This window comes from Diabrotica undecimpunctata, chromosome 4 (assembly GCF_040954645.1).
Source record: "Diabrotica undecimpunctata isolate CICGRU chromosome 4, icDiaUnde3, whole genome shotgun sequence".
Classification (NCBI taxonomy): Eukaryota; Metazoa; Arthropoda; class Insecta; order Coleoptera; family Chrysomelidae; genus Diabrotica; species Diabrotica undecimpunctata.
In genome coordinates, this window is record NC_092806.1 from 158,724,550 (window position 1) to 158,751,849 (window position 27,300).

At 31.5% G+C, this 27,300-nt stretch overlaps 5 protein-coding genes and 1 long non-coding RNA gene across 6 annotated transcripts in view; 3 read left to right on the forward strand and 3 right to left on the reverse strand.

Moving 5' to 3' along the window:
- The first annotated feature begins 8,792 nt into the window (after positions 1–8,792).
- LOC140440317 (polyadenylate-binding protein 1-A-like) lies at positions 8,793–10,954 on the forward strand. Its single transcript, XM_072530751.1, has one exon. It carries the CDS (start codon positions 8,961–8,963, stop codon positions 10,734–10,736), a length of 1,776 nt encoding a protein of 591 aa, XP_072386852.1. The 5' UTR covers positions 8,793–8,960; the 3' UTR covers positions 10,737–10,954.
- Positions 10,955–12,384: 1,430 nt separating this feature from the next.
- On the reverse strand, positions 12,385–13,687 carry LOC140440318 (ribosomal RNA small subunit methyltransferase NEP1). The gene is made up of 3 exons (XM_072530752.1): positions 13,146–13,687; positions 12,848–13,091; positions 12,385–12,761 (listed from the first exon to the last, which is right to left on the reverse strand). Exons 1-3 carry the CDS (start codon positions 13,290–13,292, stop codon positions 12,439–12,441), a joined length of 714 nt encoding a protein of 237 aa, XP_072386853.1. The 5' UTR covers positions 13,293–13,687; the 3' UTR covers positions 12,385–12,438.
- A 148-nt stretch (positions 13,688–13,835) lies between these two features.
- Positions 13,836–16,010, forward strand: LOC140438537 (polyadenylate-binding protein 1-A-like). Its single transcript, XM_072528197.1, has one exon. The coding sequence runs from the start codon at positions 14,042–14,044 to the stop codon at positions 15,833–15,835; it is 1,794 nt and encodes a 597-aa protein (XP_072384298.1). The 5' UTR covers positions 13,836–14,041; the 3' UTR covers positions 15,836–16,010.
- A 2,918-nt stretch (positions 16,011–18,928) lies between these two features.
- Positions 18,929–27,300, reverse strand: part of LOC140440319 (glutathione hydrolase 7-like) — a 34,556-nt gene continuing 26,184 nt past the window's right edge. The window contains exon 8 of the mRNA XM_072530753.1: positions 18,929–19,503. Within this exon, the coding sequence (XP_072386854.1) occupies positions 19,340–19,503 (164 nt within the window). The 3' untranslated portion in view covers positions 18,929–19,339. The remainder of the gene's footprint in view (positions 19,504–27,300) is intronic.
- Positions 20,341–25,745, forward strand: LOC140440320 (uncharacterized). The gene is made up of 2 exons (XM_072530754.1): positions 20,341–20,524; positions 24,271–25,745. The coding sequence occupies exons 1-2, from the start codon at positions 20,421–20,423 to the stop codon at positions 25,190–25,192; spliced, it is 1,026 nt and encodes a 341-aa protein (XP_072386855.1). The 5' UTR covers positions 20,341–20,420; the 3' UTR covers positions 25,193–25,745.
- On the reverse strand, positions 21,594–23,317 carry LOC140440321 (uncharacterized). The gene is made up of 2 exons (XR_011950812.1): positions 22,878–23,317; positions 21,594–22,780 (listed from the first exon to the last, which is right to left on the reverse strand). It is a non-coding gene; the product is annotated as an uncharacterized lncRNA (long non-coding RNA).

Here is a 27,300-nt window from a genome sequence, read left to right on the forward strand (position 1 = left end):
TTTTTGTATAGAAATGATCGTATTATTGTTGTTTGTATAAAAATATGCTGGAAAATATGTACTGTTTAGTGATTTTGATACATATGTATTTGAGGTTATGTTACTATTTTTATAAATGTTAATTTAAATTAGATTAATTATAAAATACTATTAATTTAATAGTATTAACTGCTTTGCATCGAGAAAGGCGTAAATAATAGTCATATAACACTAAATGTTATTATATTCCCCCATTCTACTGTAATTCTTGTGTACAATGACACCATGTTGAAATATGCCTCTGAGCCTTTATTGTTTTCAAAATAGCATATAAATCGATAAAAATGGATTAAAAATTGACTATACCCTATTCATTCTACAAATTCCCAATCGTCAATAGAACCACGTGTAAGCCAAACAGGGTCGTACTGATGTACGACCTATGTATTATATGATTTTTAAAAATATTTACTTTTGAAACTGTTAGTTTAAGAATTTCTTGAAATTTAATCATTATATCAAAATTTAACTAAACTCTAAAAAATAACACGACCAGTAAATCACTTAACAATAACTATAACATAAATATAACACAATATATTAACTTAAAAATCAACACGATACAATTTGAATTTAAAATGCTCGCAAGTTGGGATCTGTAACATGAGAATCTGTCTCGCTTACGGTAATACATTAAATTTAATAGGCTCTGGACGAATGAGACGGCGAATATCAACACGTGCTCATGTTTACTAATGGGAATTTGGTAAACGAATAAACTTTAGAACAAAAACATAACCTAAAAATGTTTTTATTTGCGCAAACTAGTGCTTTTAAAGACCGTTGCGCATCATTGATGACATTCCTACTTCGCGATTGTAAAAATAACTGTTTAGAAATTCTCCAACAGTAAATTGTGACATAAATAAGTCTATTCTCAATAAAATAAACGTACATAATACAGCAATGATTTGTGTGAAAATAACAAAGACTAGATAACGTGGAATGAGATTTCTGAACAGAAATAGTCAACAAGGATACGATTCTTGCTAAACAAAAATCGGCAAAAGGAATAGGACTCTTATCTTCCAAAAACCTATTAAACTGAAAGTAAAATAAGAACTATTACCGTTTTTAGTAATTTCTTTGAAAATATTCGTAGGCCCCGCCCCTTGTATGACGTCAGCCGTTATTAGTATATTAAAAATTTAATATTGTAAATGGTTTGTACAGTTTTTCTTAGGTTAATCATTTTTTAACTGTCATGCATATTTTTGTAGTAAATTTATTAATCAATTCAGATAATAAAATTGTTGCCAGTATCTGTTTAATTGTAAGGATAATTTTGGCCTTTAAGAATACAGCCAGGTTTTATTAGAATAAACGAAATTTTATCTAATAAGCCTGAAAATATTATGAAACAAGATAATTCAGTTTAGCTGCAATGGACTGCCTAAGCTTGACGTTACAATGGGCGGGGCTTAGAAAACCTTTCCAAACAATACTATTTTGTATGTATTTGTCCCATAAGATATAAGACATAAAAGATGAACTAAGATTTTGGCAACAATGAAACTATTCGACGATGATAGAATGATACAAGAAGAACCACAGGACCGAAAATAATTTTTCAAAATCAGTAGGCCCAATTCAGATACCCACCGAGCTAATTAAATGCATTGACGAAGAAACACTGCATACACTTTTAGATCTGTTCAACAAAGTATATACAAGAGGAGTAATACCCGAAAAGATTGGTTCCTGTCCACGTTGGTAACACTACCAAAGTCAGTACATACGACAGAATGCTCCCAGTAAAGAACAATTTCCTTACTTAAGATATTTCTCAAAATAATACATGGAAGACTATACAAAAAAAATAGAAGAAGATGTGGATGACACCCAATTTGGATTCAGAGGAGGACTAGGAACGAGAGTGGTTCTGTTCGCTTTTAACGTTCTCACGCATAGACGACTAGATATGAATAAGGATCTCTATGTCTCCTTTTTTCTTCTTCTTCAAGTGCCATCTTCGTTCCGAAGGTTGGCGATCATCAGGGCTATACGTATTTTCGAAACTGCTGACCGAAACAATTCGTTGCTGCTACAGCTATACCATTCCCGTAGATTCTTTAGCCAGGAGTTTCGTCTTCTTCCTATGGACCTTTTTCCTGCTATTTTCCCTTGCATAATTATTCGAAGCAGTTCATATCTTTCGCCTCTTGTAATGTGTCCCAAGTATTGCAGTTTTCGTTTTTTGATCGTAAATATGACTTCCTTTTCTTTATTCATTCTTCTCAAGACCTCGACATTTGTGACTCTCTCGGTCCATGATATTCTCAGGATTCTGCGATACATCCACAGTTCAAATGCCTCTAATTTTTTGGTATCAATCTTTTTCAACGTCCATGACTCCATTCCGTAGAACAGCACAGAAAGTACGTAACATCTCATCAGGCGAAGTTTCATTTCAAGGCTCAAATCTCTTCCGCAGAACACTCTCTTCATTTTAGTGAATATGGATCTGGCTTTTTCTATTCTTATTTTGATTTCTGCTGAGCTATCGTTGTCTTCATTTATAAATGTGCCTAAATATTTGTATTTGCTAACTCGATCGATAATTTCATTGTGTAAATATAAATTTTGAACATTTTGTGTTGATTTCGATATTACCATAAATTTAGTTTTCTTTATGTTCAAAGATAGTCCATATTCTTCGCTGCAGTCTACTATCTTATTCACCAATGTCTGTAGCTCTTCAAGTGTTTCTGCGATGAGAACGGTGTCGTCGGCAAATCTCAGATTGTTTAATCTAACACCATTTATTTTAATACCTACGGATTGCTCAGAGAGTGTTCTATTCATTACGTCTTCGGAATAGAGATTAAACAGGGTTGGTGACAGTATACACCCTTGTCTCACACCTCGCTTTATTTCAATTTCTTCAGTGGTATTATTCTCTACTCTCACTACTGCTTTCTGATTGTAGTACATATTTGCTATTAGTCGGATGTCTCGTTTATCTAAATTCTTTTCTGTCAGGAGTCTGATTAGGTGATCATGCCGCACTTTATCAAAGGCCTTGTTGTAATCTATGAAACACATGAATACATCTTGATTTATGTCAAGACATCTTTGAGACATAACGTTCAGTGCAAACAACGCCTCTCTTGTTCCAAGTCCATTTCGGAATCCAAACTGGGTATTATTGATGTCCATTTCCAGTTTTCTGTGTACTCTAGAGTGTATAATTTTCAGAAATATTTTCAGTACATGGCTCATCAGACTGATTGTACGGTAATCACTGCATTGTTTGGCATTTATCTTTTTTGGTATAGTAACAAAGGTGGATAAAAGCCATTCTTGTGGTATTTTTCCTGATGTATAAATGCTATTGAAAAGTTTAACTAAAATGTGAATCGAGTCTTTTTCTATTAGTTTAAGGATTTCCGTTGGTATTTCATCTGGACCTGGGGCTTTACCATTTTTCATTCTTTTTAGTGCGTACATTACTTCTTCTTCCGTTATTTCTGGACCTTCGTCTCCTTGTATGTTACTTAGCTCAGATTGTTGTCTATCATCTGCAAAGAGTTCTTCAATATAGTTTTTCCATGTCTTCAACTGTTCTTCTAGTTCTGTTATTATGTTTCCGTTGACATTATACAGGGTATTTGGCTGCTTACGTTTTTGTGTACCTGCAAGTTCTTTCACTTTTTTATGTACATTAAAAATATCATGTTTTGCCTGCAATTGCTCTATTTCTTCACATTTTCTTTTATAAAAATCTTCTTTTGCTATTCTGATTTCTATTTTGATTTCTTTCTGTATTTGTTTATACCTTTGTTCGTTTTTTCCTTTCATTATTCTCCGATTGTCCATGAGAAGAAGGATCTTATCAGTCATCCACCTTTGCTTTATTTTTGGTTTTTCTTTAGTCAGAATTTTCTTCACAGGACCTGTTATCGCCATTTTTACGTTTTGCCATTTTTTATCTATGTTGTTCGTTGGCTGAGATGTTTCTTTTTCATGAAGTATTTTGAGATTATTATTAATACATTTTTGCAGTTTCTCCTTTACCTCCAGGTTACATAAATGACTGACGTCTATCTGATTTGCTCTTCTTTTCTGCTCCAATCTTTTTAGTTTAATACTCATTTGCGCTATTAGAGGGTTATGGTCTGAAAAGACATCTGCGCCTGGGTAAGCTTTAACGGATTTTAAGGAGTTTCTGTATCGTTCTATGTCTCCTTTACAGATTATCAAAAGGCTTTTGATAGAGTACGACATCAAAAACTCATAAAACTGTTAAAAGAAAAGAATGTGGATTGTCGAGATATACGGGTTATTGTCAATCTGTACTGGAATAAAAAGCAAAGGTTAGAATCGAAAATTTCGATACTGAAACTATAGAAATCAAAAGAGGTGTTAGACAGGGCTGCGTGCTGTCCCCATTGTTATTCAATCTGTACAGCGAAGCTATTTTTAAGGAAGCAAAACCAGAGGAACAACAGGGTATATCAATAAACGGAAAAATCAGACAGTCTAGAAGCACGCTTAGTAAATAGATCACATCACGTCAGTATAAAATATGGACTACAAATGAACGTTAATAACCCAAGTGCATGATTATTTCTAACCATTTCCAACTTCTTATGGGACACACACAAATTAGAAATGTTTAGAAAGGCTTTTTAAAATCCCGCCTATTGTGACGTCATAGCTTAGGTAGTCCATTATAACAGTACATACTTCTATTTTTATACTTTGCACGCTCTGTGACAAATTAACGACTCTAATTTACCTAGTAAACTGAGTATGAAGTCACTGATACAAAATCGTGTCGTTAGTTTTGCTGTATTTAATTCTTGAACAAATTTTAGTTGAATTTTCTGTTTATTTACGTTGCAATGCTAGTTGGAATATAGTCTAGTTGTGTAATTGAGTTCTTGATCTGAATTATTGTATTTAATACTGGCTGTACAAATTTATTGAAATATGTGCAAAGTAGCTTAAATGAGACTGAAAATCTAAATTAAAATCTTTAATATTAGTTGATACACTTCGCTTGGGAACCCCTTGTAGATTTTTTGTAAATATTTTTTAATTTTAGATTGATTAACAATGTAAACTATTAAAAAACCGAACATGTATTTAAGAAATGCATACAAATTTCAACATATTGTATTTTTATTAAAATTGATTAAAGCAAATAATATATAATTTTATTTTATTTCAAAACAGCAGCGACATATCAACTTTTTTGGAGCGGTAGAAACCCACTGAGCTTATCGCAACACTTTCCCCCACATGCACTGTCTGATAGTCTCTTCCCTGGCTAAAACCGTGAAATTCAGCCACATATCCTTACACAAATGCATATATCAAATAAGGATAGTAATATGGCAAAGAGCAGTAATTGATTCAGCCGCAGCAAATGTAAGTTTTGTACTTGAAAAGTGACAGGTCATTATAATAGTATGTTTATCTTCGTAATATTTAAATTTTCAATTCAATTTCGTTCCTTGCAATTAAAATTGTTTTATAATTGCTAACTATTTACTTGTGCCACTCGATTTCTTGGGAGAAATATATATTTATACGCTAAAAATGGAAAGTACTATTTTCTAACCTCTAAGTTTATGTCATATATCCGTATTGCTCATAGTTTTCTGTACCTTTACTTTTAATATTTATTTGCTCACTCCTTCCTGCTCCTTGCTAAATCCCTGTCCCAAGCCAATTGTATGTAATAAATGTTAATATTTTTAAGTTTTTTGTACCAATAAAGATATATTAGGTATTCTTGGCACGTCACAGTATATTTAATAATGGAATATTTAAATAAATGAAACTCTCACAATGAAACACTCAAAATACAGTCCCCTGGTACATCTTTTTCCAGAATTACAAATCTTGTTATAAGTATTTATTGTTTGTCGTTAATAACTGAATAAAAAATATCCAAATACATAAAAAACTGGTAAGCATCTTTAGACAACACCATTACACTAGAATACAACTACATTAGAATAAAATTTTAATCAAAATATCTATGTGAAAATGCTGTCTTCAAATTATTCAAACAGTTCCCTGTCAAAATTTAAGAACTATGCTGAGTCAAATTTTGTTTTAATCTGGCAACATGTCCCGCCCAGTTCCATTTCAATGTTGTAATCCTTTGATACTCTGTCTCTGAGGGATATATTCAGCATTGACATCTTCATCGCTCTTTGTGCCACTTGTATTTTATTCATTACTTTTCTGGTAAGGGTCAATGTTTCTGCTACGTTAGAACTGGGAGTACACATCGATTAAAGACCTTCCTTTTCAAGCACATGGGAATATCTGATCTAAAGACTTCTCTCAGTTTTCCGTAAGTCGCCCATGCCAGTCCTATTCTCCTGTTTAGCTCCGTTGTTTGATTATCTATTCCTAATTTAATCTCGTGGCCCAGATATTTAAAGCTATACACCTGTTCAATTTGCGTGCCGTTGTTTTTCACCAGTACTAGGTTGGTCATATATTGTGTTTTGAAGAAATTAATTTTAAGTCGTGTACACAACTTGTGTAAAGGAGCTCTGAAGGTCTTGAAGAACCTGGCAGGCAAGATCTACCCGGTCTGCAATAAGGACCATGTCGTCTGCAAATCTCAAGTTGTTCAGAAATTCTCCATTTATGTTGACTCCAATATTCTCCCAATTATTGTTTCTCATAGCACTCTGCAACAAAGCGGTGAATAGCTTAGGAGAGATGGTATCTCCTTGCCTAATACCCTTCTCGAAGGGAAATGTATTTGTGTTGCCATAATACATTCTAACTGCAGCTGTTGCGCTATTATATATATTCCGAAGAAGAGTTGTGTACCTATGATCAATACTGCACTCTGTAAGAGCTCTTAACGTGGAGCTATGCTGGCCTGAGTCAAACGCTTACTCAAAGTCTACAAATATTAATATCAACGGCTTGTTGTATTCTGTAACTTTCTCTATTAAGGATTTTATTACTTGTAGGTGGTCATTCGTTCCAAAGCCACTCTTAAATCCTGCCAGCTCTAATGGTTGGGTGAAAATCCAGCTTAGGTTCCAGTCTGTTAGTAATTATTCTCATAAAGAGATTATATAAATGAGATAACAAGCTGATAGGTCTGTAGTGTCCAATTTCTGTTACTTCTCCTTTTTTGTGCAATATTATCATAGTGGCACTATTCCATTTTTCTGGTATAACTCCTTCAAAATTTTCAAATAGCAGAGAAATAACCCATATAAGTATCTACTATTTCCACAATTTTTTAATATCCACGGAGAAAATAATATGAGGAGAGCACTTGATGGATTGGAAGAAGCATCTCACTCAATACCTAAATAGCTGAAAAAATAAATGCTTTGCTGACCACACAGTCCACACTCAAGAAGACCGGATTGATTTCGTACAGCTGGTTGAATATAACGGCGTACTGCATATAACCAAAACTGACCTGTTTTATGTTGTAAACTCATTCTTGTATGTAAGATCATTGATCAAAACACAAGGACGCTCCAGATCGCTATTTGAAAGATGACCAAAATATGAAAAGACCCCAATATTTCAAAAATCCTAAAAATAACATTGCTAAACTCATTAATATTTCCAATACTGACATGTGGATACGAATCTTAGACAGTACAGCAATCAGAAAGGAGAAAGATAGTCGCCACTGAAATGTTCTGCCGGAGAAGAATGTTGCGAATTTCATGGACGAACCGTAGAACAAATAATTATATTCTAAAAAATCGTAATCTCCGGCAAAATCCAACTACAACAATTTATATATTTTGGACATCTCATGAGGTCAGACATAGACAATATAGAGAGACTCATCATTGAAGTAAAGGTAAAAAAGCCGAAGATCACGAGGAAGCTCTCCAACGAGATGGATTGACCAGATCACAATCTATGGAAACAGGGGGCCATACACGATATCATGACGAGCACTACACTCCCTTCAAGGGACTAAAGCTGAAGAGAGAGGCTATAATACTTAGGAATATCTACAAACCATGAGTGATGTGCTAAGCATTTTGGTCGTAAACGCCTAAAATAGTATTCCATGATGAAATCTTGAAACTAGAATTTAAATAATATCATTTATCTTATTTTAATAAAAAAATTGCAGAAAAAGCATTTTTATTTGTGCATGTTTGACCTAAAGAATTGCCAAAGATGTCCTATTTAAATAGAATCCAACCATTAAAAATAGTTTATAAAATGAACGAGCTCAGAATAAGATTTTACTTCTGTTCCGTCAACACCAGGGCACTCATGTGATTCCCCAAAACTACTGCTTCTAAATACGAAAGCGTGGATGGAGTTCAATCAACAAAAGTGCAACAGGCAACTTTCGATATTTTCTTATGTAAATGCGGCGTATTTATGTGAATAGAATTATTAGCCTAAAATTGTTATAATTTATAAAATTAGAGATCAAATCCTACTCATGCAAAATATTTTTTTGTATGGAAAATAAAATATTTTAGCTTTTAATACTTTTTAATAACTGAATCTTTTTAGAACTATAAACAATATTGTGATTTAATTTTTTAAATTTAGATGTATACAAATCTACAAATAATTTTGTATAAATTTATAAAATATAAATAGAATTAATTTATACATCCGCCATCTATAGGAGTATTTTGAAGTATGTGTTTCTAACATGACAACATTGTTCTTTTCTATTACGCATGACGTGATGTGTATGATTCATCCAATCAACATCAGCCGATTACTTAGCGCCTGCGCCATTGTAATCTACCTTCATTTTGTAAGTTTAAGCGCCGAAGTTCTAGTGGTCCTTGAAAAATATTTTTATTATTTCGTTTCCAAGAATATAAAACAAATACATAATTTTTGTTTAAAAAATCCTAACAAAAAAAAAATAAGTTATTTTGAGCTAATTTATAATCAATAAGTGGAACAGTTTATTAATATTTGTAAGGATAAAAATGAGTGCTTTCCAAGGAGTAGTTTATCCATCCGGATCCCTCTATGTTGGAGATCTTCATCCAGATGTTACTGAAGCAGTGCTATACGAGAAGTTTAATAGGGTGGGTCAAGTTCTTTCGCTTCGAGTTTGTCGTGACGCAAGAACCAGACAGTCTTTGGGATATGGCTATGTAAACTACAATCAGGTAATGGATGCCGAACGAGCTATGGATACCATGAACTTCGATTTGCTAAAAGGTAAACCTATTCGTATAATGTGGTGCCACCGTGATCCTTCCCTAAGGAAATCTGGAATTGGCAATGTATTTATTAAGAATTTAGATAGAAGTATTGACAACAAGGCCATGTTTGATACATTTTCTGCATTTGGAAATATCCTCAGCTGTAAAGTTGCAATAGATGATAATGGTCATTCAAAAGGTTATGGGTTTGTGCATTTTGAAAATGAACAGGATGCAAAGAAGGCTATAGAAAAAGTTAATGGTATGTTACTCAATGGTAAAAAGGTGTTTGCTGGAAAATTTATTCCTAGAGTAGAAAGAGAGAGAGAGCTTGGTGAACGTGCCAAACAATTTACTAATATATATGTCAAAAATTTTGGGCCAGCTATGTCTGATGATACATTTGTTACCATGTTTAATAAGTTTGGTGAAATCACAAGTTGTGTGGTGATGAGACATATGGATGGATCATCTAAAGGATTTGGATTTGTGGCTTACAGAGAGGCAAAATCGGCACATGCAGCTATTGAAGAATATAATGGTAAAGAGTTTGATGGAAAAGTGTTATATTTAGCAAGAGCACAGAAGAAAATTGAACGGTATAATGAATTAAAGAAACGAATTGAAAAAATTCGCTTAGAACGTTATGAACTCTATCAAGGTGTTAACCTATACATTAAAAATTTGGATGATAGTTTTGACGATGAAAGATTACAGAAAGAATTTGCCCCTTATGGTACTATAACATCAGCTAAAGTAATGCGTGAGAATGGTAGGAGCAAAGGTTTTGGTTTTGTCTGTTATACATCCACAGAAGAAGCCACTAAAGCTGTTGCTGAAATGAATGGAAAAATGATTGGAAATAAACCTCTTTATGTGGGTCTAGCTCAAAGAAAAGAAGAACGCAGAGCATACCTGAATAGTCAGCATCTTCAAAGAGCACAAGCATTAAGAATTCAAAATGGTCTAACTTTCCCTACAACTACACCACCTTTCTTGTTTCCAACAGTCGCCCAAGGACCAAGGTTTTTCAATCACATTAATTCCATAAACCATATTAGACCACCTGCACGTTGGCCTACTGTTTCCAATGCTATCAGACCCAACGGTACATATAACTTAGCATTAATAAATTCTCCACATAGAGTTTCATCTAGAACTTCTGTTAATACCCGCAATTCTGTCAACGCAAGACCTATTACTGGCCAACAAACAGCACCTTCAAGGCCTAACAGCAAGTATACCAATTCCTCCAACAACTCTGCCAGGCCTGCACTAGCAGGAGTTGGTAATGGTGGAGACATTCCAAATAATGGGCTTCCAAATGTACAAGACCAGAAGCAAATAATTGGAGAGCAGCTGTTTACTATGGTTCATAAAATGTGTCCTGAAATTTCTGGTAAAATTACAGGAATGTTATTAGAAATTGATAATTCTGAACTCCTTCATCTTCTTGAAAACAAGGATTCATTGAAGGCCAGAGTCAATGAGGCCATTGCTGTGCTTCAAGCTCATAATGCTAATCTTAAAAAGGTGATCCTAGTGGAAGATTAATAGTTTTATGCTGTAAGATTTTATTCATGGTTTGTTATATTCATAAGTGTTCAGCTTTTTGTGTTATTGGACCTATAATAATATTGTTAAACTTATTACATACTTATATTTTACTATTTTGCTAATTAGAAATAATTGGAAAGAAATATCATAAATGTTTATTTACGCTTTTTTAATATTTACTGGAAAAAATATACTGTTACATTCGTGTTATTTTATATCATGTTTTTAAAAAATGTTTGTACTGTTTAAAAAACTTGTTGGCTCTTTTCTGGAACAATTTGAAAAACAAACTAGGTATTCTTATATTGAAAAAATGATTTTTAGACCATACTATACCTGTTGCTCAAATGACCATTCATTCAAAACTCTTAAAGACATATTTTTAATAATGTATGGTTTTTTAATGGATTATTTACAAACCGTCCGTTTCAATGTTATAGATGATAAACAATATACTTCTTAAGATCTTGATGTAAATTTTTAATTCAGATTCATCATCATTCTGGCTTTACTACCCTGGGTAGGTCCTAGTCTCCTCAAGAATTTCTCTATCGTCATCCCCATCCATCTCCTTTCTCCACCAAGTACATATTCCCATATTTCTCATGTCTTCATCGATGTTATCAAGGAACCTTGTTCTGGGTCTTCCTCTTCTTCTCTGACCAATGGTACTATCAAGGAACATTTTTTTAGCTTGGTCATTTTGTTTCATCTGCATTACATGCACTATCCACCTCAGACATCCTATCTTAATATGTTTTATGATATCTGGTTCCTGGTATTAATTCAGATTTTCTTGTTATATTATTTTGAAATAATTATGCCTACCTCTAACATTATATAGAACAAAAATAAATCCAAATTGCTGATATGCACAGGGACAACTCAATATAAAACAGTTTTATACAGTGAACCTACATTCCAGGATTAAAGTTTATAGCTAATTTGATATGTAGATATATTTGTGGCCCAGTTGCTGCATATTTCAATTCTTGTCTTGTTCTAAAAATCTTTTGCAACATATAAAATCAACTTTTAGTCTCAAATATTCTATTTAAAAAAAGGACCAATGCCAGAAACACCAAATATATTTTATGACTGAGTAATATAAGAGCAAAATACTTACCATTAAGAGACATGAATATAAGAGCAATGTTTTTCAAATTTAGTACCATTTACACTCATTAATTTGTTTTTTTTTACCACAGATAACTCGTTTGTTGTGAAATGATATGCATAGTTTCTTTTTTCATTTTATTCTACTTTTGTGTCAATGCTTTATTTCACTTCACTTAATATAAGTTGTAATATATTATTTATTTGAAGTACTTAATTTGAATATTTTTCTGAAGCTATCTTGTGGCTTCTTATTACAATTTACTACTTTTATTGAAAATAACCCACAATTTTACTTTAAAATAAGTTTATTTTGAAATTTTGATTTCCATTTCAAAAATCATTTTCGATATCCGAAGTGGAAATCAAAACATCAAAATAAACTTATTTTAAAGTAAAATCGTGACTTATTCATAGTAAAAATAGCATACAGTAATGTCTTGTTGTGAAATAAAAGAAGTCTTCAGTATTTTATATACACTTTAGAATAATCTCTTTGTAGGTATGTGACAATAAATTTAAAAATGTATGTTTTTTACCAACTATATTATCTTAAAAAATAAAAAAAATACAATTTTTTTACTTAAATCACATTCCACACTTCCTCAAATGCAGAACATAACTTAGTACAAGTTAACGCTGCTGAAAGAGGATAATTACTAATAGAAACAGTATCTTCAGTGTAGTCTACATCCACATTACCCCTAGCCAAAGCTCCTACTACAAAAACTATTGGTTCTTCATTCTTAGGTACCAGCTCTTTACAATTATGTATTTTCTTAGCAGAAAAGGAAGTGCAAATTTTCTTAACTCCAACTGGCAAGTGATCTGTTACAGGGTTCTTAATTACTTTTAGTAATTTGGGACCATCCTCTGCTCTTACAGAGAATTTGTGTAATAGTTGAACTAAAAAAAAACAATGGAAATTGTATAGTTAGTCTAGTAATGCAGATAATGGGAGAAAATTTAAATTAACAATCAAATAAACATACCCATTAATCCTGAAAACCGTTTGAAAGTCCTGGGAATCCGAGTCTGTGGATTAATTTCTATCAAAATATTATTAGCTGTATGGACATAAACTTGTAAAAGTCCTGCTCTGTTTAGAGGGCTGTCAAATAACATCAACAAACATTGATGTGTTATATCAGGTCTGCAAGATCCAATATCTCGATTATTACTCTTTAAAATGTGGAGATGATCATCACAATTTAATAATTCAAACTTATCTCTAACCTAAATTCAATAATCATTAATAAATAAATAAAATTGTATATAACAAGACATTACCTTGACTGTTTCCAATTGTGCACCTTCCAGAATGATAATTAATCGTTTTTCTTGGTCTTTTAAATGAGCCACTACTAAATGTTTCGGTATTGGATCAAACTCAAATTCTTCCTGTTTATTTTTACTTAATTTGCGTTTTCTATTCATGTTTTTAAATTTGATCTCTAAAACTAACCTACACCTACGCAGGCGACAATTTTATGATTTTACACAATGAAGTTAGCAACTTTTACCACGTGCTCATAGGAATGTTTTGTTTGAAATAAATAATTTTATCCAATTACAGAACAATTTATGAAATGTCTTTTATCTTTGTTTGATCTATACTTAATTCTGAGAGATTACTATAAGAGATAAAAAATATATTAAACAATCCAACAAGAATACACCTGCGTTGTCATGTTGATGTATATTAATCTTGCTTAAAAGAAAATATTATACAGAAAACATTTTATTTCTAATTATGTATGTAGTTTTAAAGAATGATCCAAAATTAACTAGTAAATAATACCTACTAACTGTACAACATTGTAAAGTAATTATTAAAAATTGTTTTAACAACGCATAGTTTTATGTATTATTAGGTAAATGAAATAAGAAAACGATTAAACATGACAACAGAGCGCAATGTATATAACTTTTGTAATGGCGCATGACAGAAAATATAATTTATCCAATAAACGTCAACAATTTCGCTAGCGTCTGCGCTATACAGTTTGAAAGCAAAAAACTTCAAATTTAAACACATTGGTTTCTAGTGGTACATGAAATATTTTTATTTGTTTCCAAGAACACAATAAATAATTTTTGTTTAAAAATCCTAACAAAAAATAGGTACTTTGAGCTAATTTATAATCAATAAGTGGAACAGTTTATTAATACCTGTAAGGACAAAAATGAGTGCTTTCCTAGGAGTAGTTTATCCCTCTGGATCTCTTTATGTTGGAGATCTTCATCCAGACGTTACTGAAGCAGTTCTATATGAGAAGTTTAATACGGTAGGTCCAGTTCTTTCACTTAGAATTTGTCGAGATGAAAGAACCAGGCAGTCTCTGGGGTATGGCTATGTAAACTACAGTTTGACCATAGATGCAGAACGAGCTATGGATACCATGAACTTCGATTTACTGAAAGGTAAACCTATTCGTATAATGTGGTGCCACCGTGATCCTTCCCTAAGGAAATCTGGAATTGGCAATGTATTTATTAAGAATTTAGATAGAAGTATTGACAATAAGGCAATGTATGATACATTTTCTGCGTTTGGAAATATTCTCAGCTGCAAAGTTGCTATAGATGATAATGGACACTCAAAAGGGTATGGGTTTGTGCATTTTGAAAATGAACAGGATGCAAAGAAGGCTATAGAAAAAGTTAATGGTATGCTACTCAATGGTAAGAAAGTGTATGCTGGAAAATTTATTCCTAGAGTGGAAAGAGAGAAAGAGCTTGGTGAACGTGCCAAACAATTCACTAATATATATGTAAAAAATTTTGGATCTACTATGTCTGATGATAAGTTTTTTAATATGTTTAATAAGTTTGGTGAAATAACAAGTTGTGTGGTGATGAGACATATGGATGGATCATCTAAAGGATTTGGGTTTGTGGCTTACAGAGACGCAAAATCGGCACATGCAGCTATTGAAGAATATAATGGTAAAGAGTTTGATGGAAAAGTGTTATATTTGGCAAGAGCACAAAAGAAAGTAGAGCGGTTTAATGAATTAAAGAAAAAGTTTGAAAAAATTCGTTTAGAACGCTATGAACTCTATCAAGGTGTTAATTTATATATTAAAAATTTGGATGATAGTTTCGACGATGAAAAATTACAGAAAGAATTTTCTACTTATGGTACTATAACTTCAGCTAAAGTAATGCGTGAAAATGGTAGAAGCAAAGGTTTTGGTTTTGTCTGCTTTACATCCACAGAAGAAGCTACCAAAGCTGTTGCTGAAATGAATGGAAAAATGATTGGAAATAAACCTCTTTATGTGGGTCTGGCTCAAAGAAAAGAGGAACGCAGAGCATACCTTAATAGTCAGCATCTTCAAAGAGCACAAGCATTAAGGATTCAAAATGGTCTAACTTTTCCTACAACTACACCACCTTTCTTGTTTCCAACAGTCGCCCAAGCACCAAGGTTTTTCAATCACATTAATTCCATAAACCATATTAGACCTAACTCACGTTGGGCTCCTGTCTCTAGTAATATCAGACCTAATGGCACATACAACTTAGCATTACTCAATTCTCCACATAGAGCTACCTCTAGAACTTCAGTTAGTGCCCGCAATTCTGCCAATCCACGACCTATTACTGGTCAACAGTCAACACCTAGACCTACCACCAAATATACTAACTCTACAAATAACTCTATCAGTCCCGTGTTGCAGCCAAGTATCGGCAATGGCGGAGATCCAGTACATCCAGTTAATTGTAGGATGCTGAGTAATGCTTCTCCACAAGAACAGAAGCAAATAATTGGACAACAGCTTTATAATATAGTAGGCAAAAAGTATCCTGACACTGCTGCTAAAATTACAGGAATGTTATTAGAAATTGATAATTCTGAACTTCTTCATCTCATAGAAAACGAGGAATCATTGAAAGCCAGAGTTGATGAGGCCATTGCGGTGCTCCAAGCTCATAATGCTAATATTAAAAAGGAAATCATAGTGGAAGATTAATAGTTTTATGCTGTAAGATTTTATTTATTGTTTGTTCTATATGCTTAAGTATTTAGGTTTTGTTTGTGTTGTTGAACTTTATAATAGTGTCGTTGAACTTGTACTATTTTTCTACTTAGAAAAAGATGGATAAAAATATCATGTATTTGTGGTTTTTAATTATTTATAGTAACAAATAAACTGTTAAATTTATGTTTTTTTGTATCACTTTTTAGATATGTTTCTGATGACTAAATATGAACAAATAGCTATGCATAAAAAAATGTTTCTGATGACTAAATATGAACAAATAGCTATGCATAAAAAAATTAAGGAAATATGCGCATGTATATGCAAGCATTTTTACCAAAATATGCCAAAATTTATCATTATAGCCAACATTTTTTCTAAAATAAAATAAATTTAGTAGTAATGTAAGTACTATATTAAAAAATACCCCTTCACTATTTATTACATATCAATATTAAAATTTTCCACAAGATCACAAAAAACAATTTGAGGCACATTTGCTAAAAAGATATTTTTCTGTAATACCTTTTTAAATTTTTCCCCCAACAGTGCTTCTAATACTATTACTATGTATTTCCAAGCTATTAATTAAACTCACAGATTACACCTAACCTAACCTATTTGATACCAACTTTAAAATAACATCTAATACACAAGCATAATTGCTCTGAATAAATGTTAGTTGTTTTGGTACTAGTTTATTTTGCAAGAGCTTGACAATTTTTGTCAGCCAACTCAGTAATTAACTGTCTTAGATAAGTAAAATTGGTACAATAAAAAATGCTGCTTCCAACCAAGTCCCCAATCTTGTTATTATTGGTGGATGGGAAAGAGGAAGATTGGGAAGTGTTATCTTGAAATATTGGATTCTTAAACGTGCTTGGAGAAAAACTTTTTTATTAATTTATATTTAAATGGGAATAAGCCACAATTAAAGGTTAAAATACGTTTATTGACGTTTCAATTTCCACTTCGGAAATCGTTCTCAAAATACAAACATTAGTAAATTAAACAAATTTTGTTTTTTGTTACTTAGTGAAAAATTCTTCTAATAATTTAATTTTATCTGACTCATCTATATTGACAATTCAGACATACCTTATACATTTTAAAGTAGACGACTTTAAAATGATATTGCCAATATTGTTGAGTTGCGTTCCTGGGACGACTTTACTTATAAGATAGTTCATTCGATTACATGAAATCAACTTTAACTTGAGAATATCCGTCAGAAAAGATCATAACATGTAATTCGTCTTTAAAAAGACAAATACATGCCATGATGACAGTAAAATTCTCCTGTTAGTGATTCCATAGTAAATTATGAGGTAAAAACCAGGAAAAAAACCTCATAATACTATCCCGACATGGTAAGTATTTGATCGTGCATTTAGTTTACCTTCAATAAACACCAAATTCCGATTTTATATGTTTGTTATTTAAAAAACATAAATGATGTATTCTCTATATGTTACTGACTTACCAATACTGGTATTTTTCTTTTAATAACTTCCTCTTTCAATATGGGTAACCAGATCCTACTACATTCTGCCGAGGAATTCGCAACACAATTGGTCTCATTTAGCATAATTAGAGCCGCTTCTTTGATTTTTCTCTTTTTACCATCCGTTTCTTTTAGGACTATATTTGAATCATTCCATTGAACCCTATGTTCATTATCCCATGCGTGTTTACAGATTTGAGATCTATCAAATTCTCTATTTTTAATATAGGATTGATGTTCACTTATTCTAACATTTAATAGTCTTGATGTTTCACCTAAATAAAACTGATCGCATTCACAAGGTATTTTATAAATGCAATTCTTTGTCCTTTCTTGTTCATTGTTAGGTTTGGTTTTGGACAAAATAGATCTCAACGTGTTGTTTTGAATGTTGTTGAAATGTTGAATTTATTTCCTATCCTTTTAAGCTTTTCCGATAATCCTTTTATGTATGGTATTGTTATTTTCCCCGTATTATTATTATTCTTATTATTTTCTGATGTATATTCTCAAGTTAAAGTTGATTTCATGTAATCGAATGAACTATCTTATAAGTAAAGTCGTCCCAGGAACGCAACTCAACAATATTGGCAATATCATTTTAAAGTCGTCTACTTTAAAATGTATAAGGTATGTCTGAATTGTCAATATAGATGAGTCAGATAAACTTAAATTATTAGAAGAATTTTTCACTAAGTAACAAAAAAAAACAAAATTTGTTTAATTTACTAATGTTTGTATTTTGAGAACGATTTCCGAAGTGGAAATTGAAACGTCAATAAACGTATTTTAACCTTTAATTGTGGCTTATTCCCATTTAAATATAAATTAATTTAAAATGCCACAAGAAAATAGCTTCAGAACAATATTAAGAAACTTTTTTATATTAGATATAAGTTTATTAATAATAAAATGTTTTCATCATCATCAGTGGCGTTACAGCTCTTTATGAGCCAAAGCCTTCTTCAGAACAATCCTCCATTCGCCCCTGTCTCTGGCAACTCTTCTCCATGCTCTAATTCCGATAGACTTCAAATCATTTTCTAGGTTGTCTTGGTACCTAAGTCTCGGTCTTCCTCTTCTTCGTTGTCCGATCGGCCCTCTTCGGTCAAAAACTTTTCTGACTATGGCATCTTCCTCTCGTCTTATTACATGACCTATCCAACTGAGGCGTGCTACCTTAATGAATTTTACAACGTCAGGTTCTCCAAACCTTCTATACAACTCAAAATTGTAACACCTGCGCCACAAACCTTGTTCTTTTATGCCTCCATATATTCGTCTTAGTATTTTTCGCTCAAAACGTTTGAGCAATTCTTGGTCATTCTGTGTTAGTGTCCAAGTTTCTGAACCATATGTTAGCACGGGTCTTATTAGTGTTTTGTATACAGTCAGTTTAATTTTTCTAGGCATTTTTGAGGCCATCTGTTCACTATTCCTACAGTCTTGAAACTTGGTACAGTGGGTCCTCTTGGTGTAGGAAGAAATCTTCTCGTATTCTTGTTTCCCGAGTTTTATATCGGGTCTATGTATCAGTTTTATTTCTCAAGCACTTTTTTAAAATGAGACAAGAGTGAAAAATAGAAGCATTTATTTCAAATATTTTATTTAAAAAACATTTATATAAAAATACAATAACATTAATAAATATTATAAATAGAAATGTCAGTCACAGCCGTTAAAAATATCTACATTTGTTATCAACCTTTAATTTCTAGCGACATGAAATATAGAATTTCAACAAAAAAATCAGGACATAGTTTTAGATTAATAAGATAAGTCTATTTTCAGTAGCGGACGGAAGGGTTTGTTATATGATATCGCTATTAGGTGCTCAGAGATATTATGTAATAATTTTTCTTCTCCTACAATAAGCATTACTGGCACTGCACCTATGTACCCATTGTATAGAGATTCTGAAATGTTCAATTTACAGAAGAAACTACATAGACAAGGATCTTGATAGGAATGCATAAAACTGTGTCTGTTTATTAAAATCTGCTCGCTATTCCTCCCCCTCTACTATCGGAATGAGAACTCAATTCGTCCTTGTTTTTAAAAACAATGTTGATGCTTTGGTAGGGCTCCGGTATTAAGTTGAATTTCCAAGGAGAATGCTCAGTTATTTCTTTCGGAAAGGAAGGCCGATGTGAAGCTAAAACAATAATAGAAATATGATCTTCTCGCTAAAATATATACAACCTTATTCAAGTCTTTGTTAACCCTTCACTGCATCATGTTATTTAAAAAGAACATACTAAAAATAATTATTTATTTTAATAGCAGATAAAGATGAATCAGTTTGTGCATGACGTTGTTCACTAACAATGCAGTATTAATCAGCGTAAGTAGACTAAACAATCATAGATAGTATTGATTACCAGTATTGTGTCTTTTTAGTTAGGTAGTGTACAAGATTATTCACTGACACGTGCTTCAAATTGTTTGTGTTTGTAAATATATTTTATGTGTTATTAACAAGGTAAGTAAAATGCATGATTTCTTGCGGTATACAGTACTGCGCATATTTTTCTCATAATGATGTTTTTTGTTGTTATTTACAAACAACATGTTGCATGTCAGTATGTCAGTATATTTACAAACAGCATGTCTAGTAAATTTTATCTTTTAGATAAAACATCATGAATTAAAAAGATAAAAACCCGCTGACTGACAAGGAACTTGCCGATATAATATATAGGTTTTGGGATAGCGAAGATGGGTTTGATGATGATGATGTCGATTCAGATTTCTTACCTGACTATGGTCTGTTTTTTAACCAGGAGGAGTAATTCAAATTTTCCGCGCCGTAATTCTTGTTTCTAATTGGTCCAATCGCAGGCAAGTTTACTCCACTAAATTATGACATTTTGACACTAATGACATTTGTGAAATTTTAAAATTCAAAATTTATATCGACAATTTTTTGTATTTTCTGTGGTATTCCTTACATTTTTTAGATTTTTATTTTAGAAAAATATTGGCGGTCGACCTTCTATTCTTGCAACATATGATGAAAAAGTTAAAACATCTATACGCCAGATAGTACACAGCTTCTTTTTCAAGAATGAAATGCCTACATTAAATAAAATTTTAAGTGAAGTAAACAACCGCCCAGATCTTCCAAATATGTGTCGTTCATTATTATATAAATTCTTGAAGCAAATCAATTTTAAGTAAGTAAATATAGGTTAGCCACAATAATAAATAAAACGTGCAACCCAAAAAATATATTATGTCTGAATTAGGGAATCGATTAGAAGATAAAGAGCTTTAAAAATTACTGAAAATATAGATTTTTTTTCTATTTTCTTTGCTTATAACTTTAAAACTATTCATTTTGGAGCAAAGCCGTACAAAAATAAAATAAAGGTAATGATTAAATTTCCTGTTATACGAATAGAGGTTAAAACTGTCTTAATTTATTTCCCTTGCTGCAAAATAGCAATACCATTAATCCAAAAGATGCTTTAATGTTGTTAAAAATAAATTAACAAAATATAACTACTTCTTTTTTCCTATGTTGTAGACCTTTTAACGCTCTAAATGCAAATTGTCTCATTTGAAAGCTGTATAATTAGTTAAACAATCTTTGTTTAATTAAATAGTCTTTATTTGATCAAGGAAATATAAACACAGATGACATATTCTTCTGGGGCGAAATCAGAACCGCTGAAACTGATAAGTACCCCCGCCAGGTAAAAAAAAATTAACAAAAAAATTTAATTTGTTTAAACAAAGATTGTTTAAATAATTATAGACTATTCAAATGAGAATATTTCTATTTATAACGTTAAAAGGTATATGTGTGGTAAGTTTTTGTAAAAAAAATTCCACAACGTAGGAAGAAATACCTATGTGTTTTTATTTTGTTATAAATAAATTAATTTATTACAACAAAACTAAAGCCTTTTTGGCATTTAGAAGTGCGTTAGTAAGGTAGATGTGTGTTAGAAAAAAATTTATTTATTTATTATAATAAAATTAAAACATATTTGGAATTTGATAATGCGCTATTTAGCTGGCTCTACTTGAGTTACTTCGGATTAAAAAAAAAATGAAGAAAATTGCTCGATTGGAAGCTGAGAAAATGCATTTTTTTATGTATACCGATTTTGAACTTTAAAGTTAAACTTTCTTCAACCTATTTTTTTTTGAATTTTTGGTATTTTTATACCAAATAATCGCTCAATACTGATTGTTTTTTGTTGTGTACTGTGTATATAGTGTAGAATGAAATATATATTACTTGAAAACTACTTTATTATAATATGTAAGTACAATACTAAAAACTATGAATCTTAACCTTAACCTTCTGCCATCCGGTTCTCTCCTTCTTTTCTTTTCTGTTACCATCTGTAATACAAACTTAAATATATGCATCAAATATAACATTTTCTTCCTTGACAATGAATTTTTTTACAAATTCATTTTTACAATAGGTTTACATATTCTTGGAGATCTACTTAAGGTAGGTATAACTTTGGTATCAGAAATCGAAAATTGTCCAATAGATTTGTCAAATAAATCTTTATATTTTGTAAACAATTGTTGTAACTCCTTTTCTGCATTTGAGACAGTGTTCACATTGTGTAAATTTATATCTAATGAATGGATCCACTCTCTCCCAACCAATGAAGGACCTTCACCATCAAGTATATATAATTTCAAGAATTTAGTTTTATTCTGATGCTCAACTGTCACCAAAGCCATACCTAAAACATGTAATTCATTTTTACAGTAAGTAGCTAACTTTATATTAGTATTTTGTAATTGTAATTCAGTACAATTCTAATTAAATACATTTTTGTTAATAATACTGACTACAGCATCTGAATCAATTTCAAACTGTATCGGTTTGTTATTTACTTTCAAACTAATAATAAATTTATCTTTTAAATTAGTTGAATGTACATTTAAAATTTCCTCAACAGCATTTATGTTTTTAGTTGTCAAACAAACTTTTTGTAAATGTCCTCTTTTCTTACAAAAATTACATACCAAATTTTTCTTTTTACATTGATTGGCTAAATGAGAAGCATCCCCACAACGATAACATATACCTGTTTTAGTGTTTGAACTAGAATGTGTAATATTTGTACTTGAATTTACATTTTAACTTGTATTAGTATGTTTTTTACTCTTATTGAGTTTTGAATATTTTGTTAATTGAATTATTGTAATTTAATTGATTACTGTTCTTTTCTGATCGTTTCCAAACTACTGTCAATCTCTACTGCTCGATCCAAGTCTAGATTCCTTGTTTCCAATAGTCTTGCTTGTATTTTTTTTTGGAACGTAATCCAAAGACAAATTGGTTCCTTATTACAGATTTTAGATATGCTTAAAAATTGCAATTTATTGCTGTCTTCTGTAATGCTAGTAAGAATTCTTGCACTGATTCTCCCTCGGCTTATTTTCTGGTTTGAAACCTGTAAATTTCAGCAATTTCCAAAGGGACATGATTGTAAAAATTGTACATTACATAGTGTAATAATTTCATTCTATGTTTTATCATCTGGTACTTACTTGTCACATAGTGTATCATAGGCTTCAGGGCCCATATAATGTAATAGATAAGATAATTTCATATTGTGATCTATTTCAAAAACTTTAAAAGCTCCTTCCAGGCGTTTCACCCATCGTGACAATTTTGTAACTGATTCATTAAACGATTCCACTGTAAATGTAGAATGAATTTGGGTATTTATTTCAGTTTGACTCACAGCTATTCCAGATGTATAAATTGTATATATGGATTCTGTGTTACTTCCTTAGCAACTTAAAATTCACAAATTGTGGGGCACGGCTCTAATTTTAATATGTATGTAAGTACAATCAAAGAATATAATACATATTCTTTGATAATACTAATACCAAAGAATATAGACGCTTAAAGCTAAGCTAAGCGTCTATCTTCTTTGCTAATACTAAAAGCAAAGCTTTGCTAAAAGCTAAAAGCTACGAATCTTAACCTTAACCTTCTGCCATCATGCGGTTCTCTTCATCCGTTCATCCTTCATCTGCCATCATATTTTCTCTTCTCTTTCTTTACCATCTGTAATACAAACTTAAATATATGCAACAAACATAACATTTTTATTTTATGTTATGAGTGTTTTAAACATATGAAAAAATGTATAGAGAAAGAGAACCGAAAAAATAAGGTAATGGTTCAAAAGTTACCATCCTACTGTTTAGGTATAGCTTCGTCGCAAATACCGGTCAAATTTGACCGGTTGTATCTCAGGAACTACTCCTCGCAATTCAACTTTTTTTCTTTTACAAGAAGCGTCTACCGAGTCTGTTCCAGTATGGTTTTTTCAATAATCTATTTGTTTATAAGCAAAAAAATTGTTTATAACTTTAAAACATTGCTGAGACCGCCTAAATAATACGATTTCAATTCTGTAGTGTATTAGACCGGTAGACTGCGTCTTAATATTTAAAAAAATTTGCAAACATCTAAATGGTCTAATGTTTGTTCTAAAAGTTTTTAAAAAATTTCAAATTTGGTGGACGGTTTGAGTAGATTATAAAAATTTTCTAAACCAATTACGAAGGACCTAAGTACCTACAACCTAAATGGTTGGAAGACATTTTTAACCACTCATATATCATAGGAAATTTAATTATCTTTGTTTTATTTATGTACGACTTTCCTCCAAAATTAATAGTTTTAAAGTTATGAGCAAAGAAAGTAGACAAAAATCGATATTTTTAGTAATTTTTAAATATTTTAATGTTTTTATTAATGCTCCGGGCATATTTGAGAGGGAGCATGAGTCAATTGTTATTATTGAAGTTATTACCTAACTTTTTCTGCAAAAATCCGAATGCCACATGCCACCTCTCATATCCAAAAACAGACTTTTTTCACAGATCTGCCCTGGTCTAAATGTAACATTCTATTGTTTTGTAGGTACTTGAAGAGAAGTCGAACCAGTATTCTAATTGAACGTGATGATATTGTCAGATGGAGGCGTAATTACCTAACTTCTATAAAAAGGTACAGAAGTGAAGGTAGGCCCATTTATTACCTTGACGAAACATGGGTAAATGAAGGTCACACCAAAGATAAAGTGTGGGTGGACTGTGCCATAAAAAACCCTAGACAGGCATTCGTTGAGGGGCTGTCTACTGGTTTGAGAAACCCACCGGGGAAAGGAAAACGCCTCATAGTTTTACATGTTGGATCAGAGTTAGGATTTGTTAATGAAGGGGTTTTACTTTTTGAGGGAAGAAAGACAGAGGATTACCATGAAGAAATGAATGCATCTGTTTTTGAAAATTGGTTTAATAGTATCTTGCAAAAATTACCAAAAAACGCTATCATTGTAATGGATAATGCATCATATCACAGCCGAAAAGTAGAAAAAATTCCGACAACATCATCAACAAAGAAATATATGCAAGAATGGTTACAAATAAAAAACATTCCTTTTGATATGGAGATGGTTAGGTCAGAACTTTTACATCTTGTACGTGTAAATAAAGATAAGTATAATATGTATGTAACTGATGAGATGGGTAAAACAAATGGTCAAATTGTACTGCGGCTGCCTCCATATCATTGCGAGTTGAATCCCATTGAGAAAATTTGGGCCCAGGTGAAAAATGAAGTGGCACTTAAAAACACGACATTTAAACTTAAAGAAGTAAAAAAACTTCTGTTACAAGCTCTCGAGAATGTAACCACAACACATTGGCAAAATTGTGTTAATCACATTCTCAAAGTGGAGGAAAAAATGTGTAAATTAGATGGCATCATGGATAGTGTAATAGAGCCGTTAATAATTCCAATTGGCAATGACAGTAACACAAGTTCTTCAGAAGATGAATAAATTGTATCACTTGTATCTTCAAAGTAATTTCCTTCTCTAGATGTATATTTTCATTTCATCTTTCTTATTCATTATCCAAGTGTTACAAGCATACAATGCCAATGGTCACGAACATTATACCATTGCACTACCTACTTTTAGTAGTCTCTTTTGTATTTCTTTCCTCTTTATCAATTATTGTCACTCACCAAATATTTGAATTTGCTATATGCTGTTCTCCTTAGGTCGAATAAAAATAAATATCACAGTTCACATACCTAATATATCATATCGTGTTTATGATCATCATGTGAATCTGAAATTGGTTGTTTGGTGCAATGATAATTGGTTTCTAATAAGCATTAGTCAACTAACAAATCTAAGTTCCCTAACTTTTCTTCATCCTTTTTGCATGCTGTATGTGTACCTACATACTTTCCAATTTTCTGCAGTGACTTTCGATAAAGCTTCCTCAACATTCTTTTCACATCAACTAATTTGAATGTATGTAGTTTGTTTCTCGCTACGTCTTGATACAACAGTTATTTCTTCAATAACTGTTGTTTTTCGCTATGTCACCCTTCACATGTGTCCATACTAGCTCTATAGGGTTAAGTTAACAGTAATTATATGGGGATAAACGAAGTACAGTTATTCTGTCATTTTTAGCTTTTTCACTGATTACATATTTTTTATACTTTTGTTTGTGTTATTGAACAATAATTCATGAGTTCTTTTTTAACCATCATTTTATCAAATGTGATCTCTTTTCCTTTTAACTAATTAAGTAAATAATGCCTTTATAAAGCCAAAGTTGGTAGTTTTTCAATTAAACAACAATGGCAATTAACATTATCCATTACTATAACAGAATTTTGCGGTATGTTACTAACCGTCTGATACCATTAAATATTCTTCAAATACATACCTCTATTGTCATGATACTCTTTGGTGGTTCTTGAAGTACATTCTAAAAAACCACCATTTACAAAGCCAGTTTCAGATCCAATATGAATAATTATTAGTCCACCTTTTCCAATAGGTGGGTTCAAACCAGAGTAATAACCTTCCATAAAAGTCTATAATTGCAAGAAAATTGAGGCTTTTGAAATGTGGCTTTACCGTCGAATTCTGAAGATATCTTATACCGACCACGTTACTAATCAGGATGTTTTGTTGAGAACGCAAAAAGAAAAAGACCTGCTAACCACAATAGAATACCTCAGTCACATCATGAGTAACAGCGAAAGATATGAACTGCTGCAACTAATCTTGACTGGAAAAGTGGAAGGAAAATGTGAACCAGAAAGGCGAAGGATTTTCTGGCTGAAAAATCTACGTACATGGTTCAACACAACAACCACAAATCTTTTCAAAACAGCAGTTCGCAAAATTCAGATTGCCATGATGGATAAAGTAGTTCTGATTAAATTAAAATTACAGATTAAAAATCGTTCTACTATTATATATTATATATATATATATATATATATATATATATATATATATATATATATATATATATATATATATATCTTAAAATGCTTTATATGTAACAAACTAAAATTTATAGATACCATTAACATTAGTAATTTTCTTGCTTCACTTTTCAAATTCCCATACAACTCCAGCTTCTTCTTGTTAAGAAGACTATGTCATCTACATAAATAGTATATGTATTGCTATTTACATGTGTAATTAATTTTATATTTGGTAAGGAAAGGTTTATCAAATAAACACTTATTTAAAAGGAGGAAAACTCATAGTCATTTATTTTAAAATTGAATATAAAAAATACATATTTAGAAATAAAATAAAAAAGAATAGGTATATCTAACATTTTACAAGGATTCAATAATATATTCTCAGAATAAACAAATTCTAGTTGAATATAGGTACAAGAGAAAGACAGAAGATTACTATATAAATTCAAAACATATATAGTGAAAGTACAATAATAGAGTAGCAGTAGACAAGTACCTAGATAAAATAAACAATACACTGGAATCTGGCTAAATAGCATCTAACATAGCAAGACCAACCATTCATACCCAATTCATCATCACCAATCATTCAGGGCTCAATTAAACAACCAAGATAAGATATTACAAAAAAAAGTAAATTCCAAT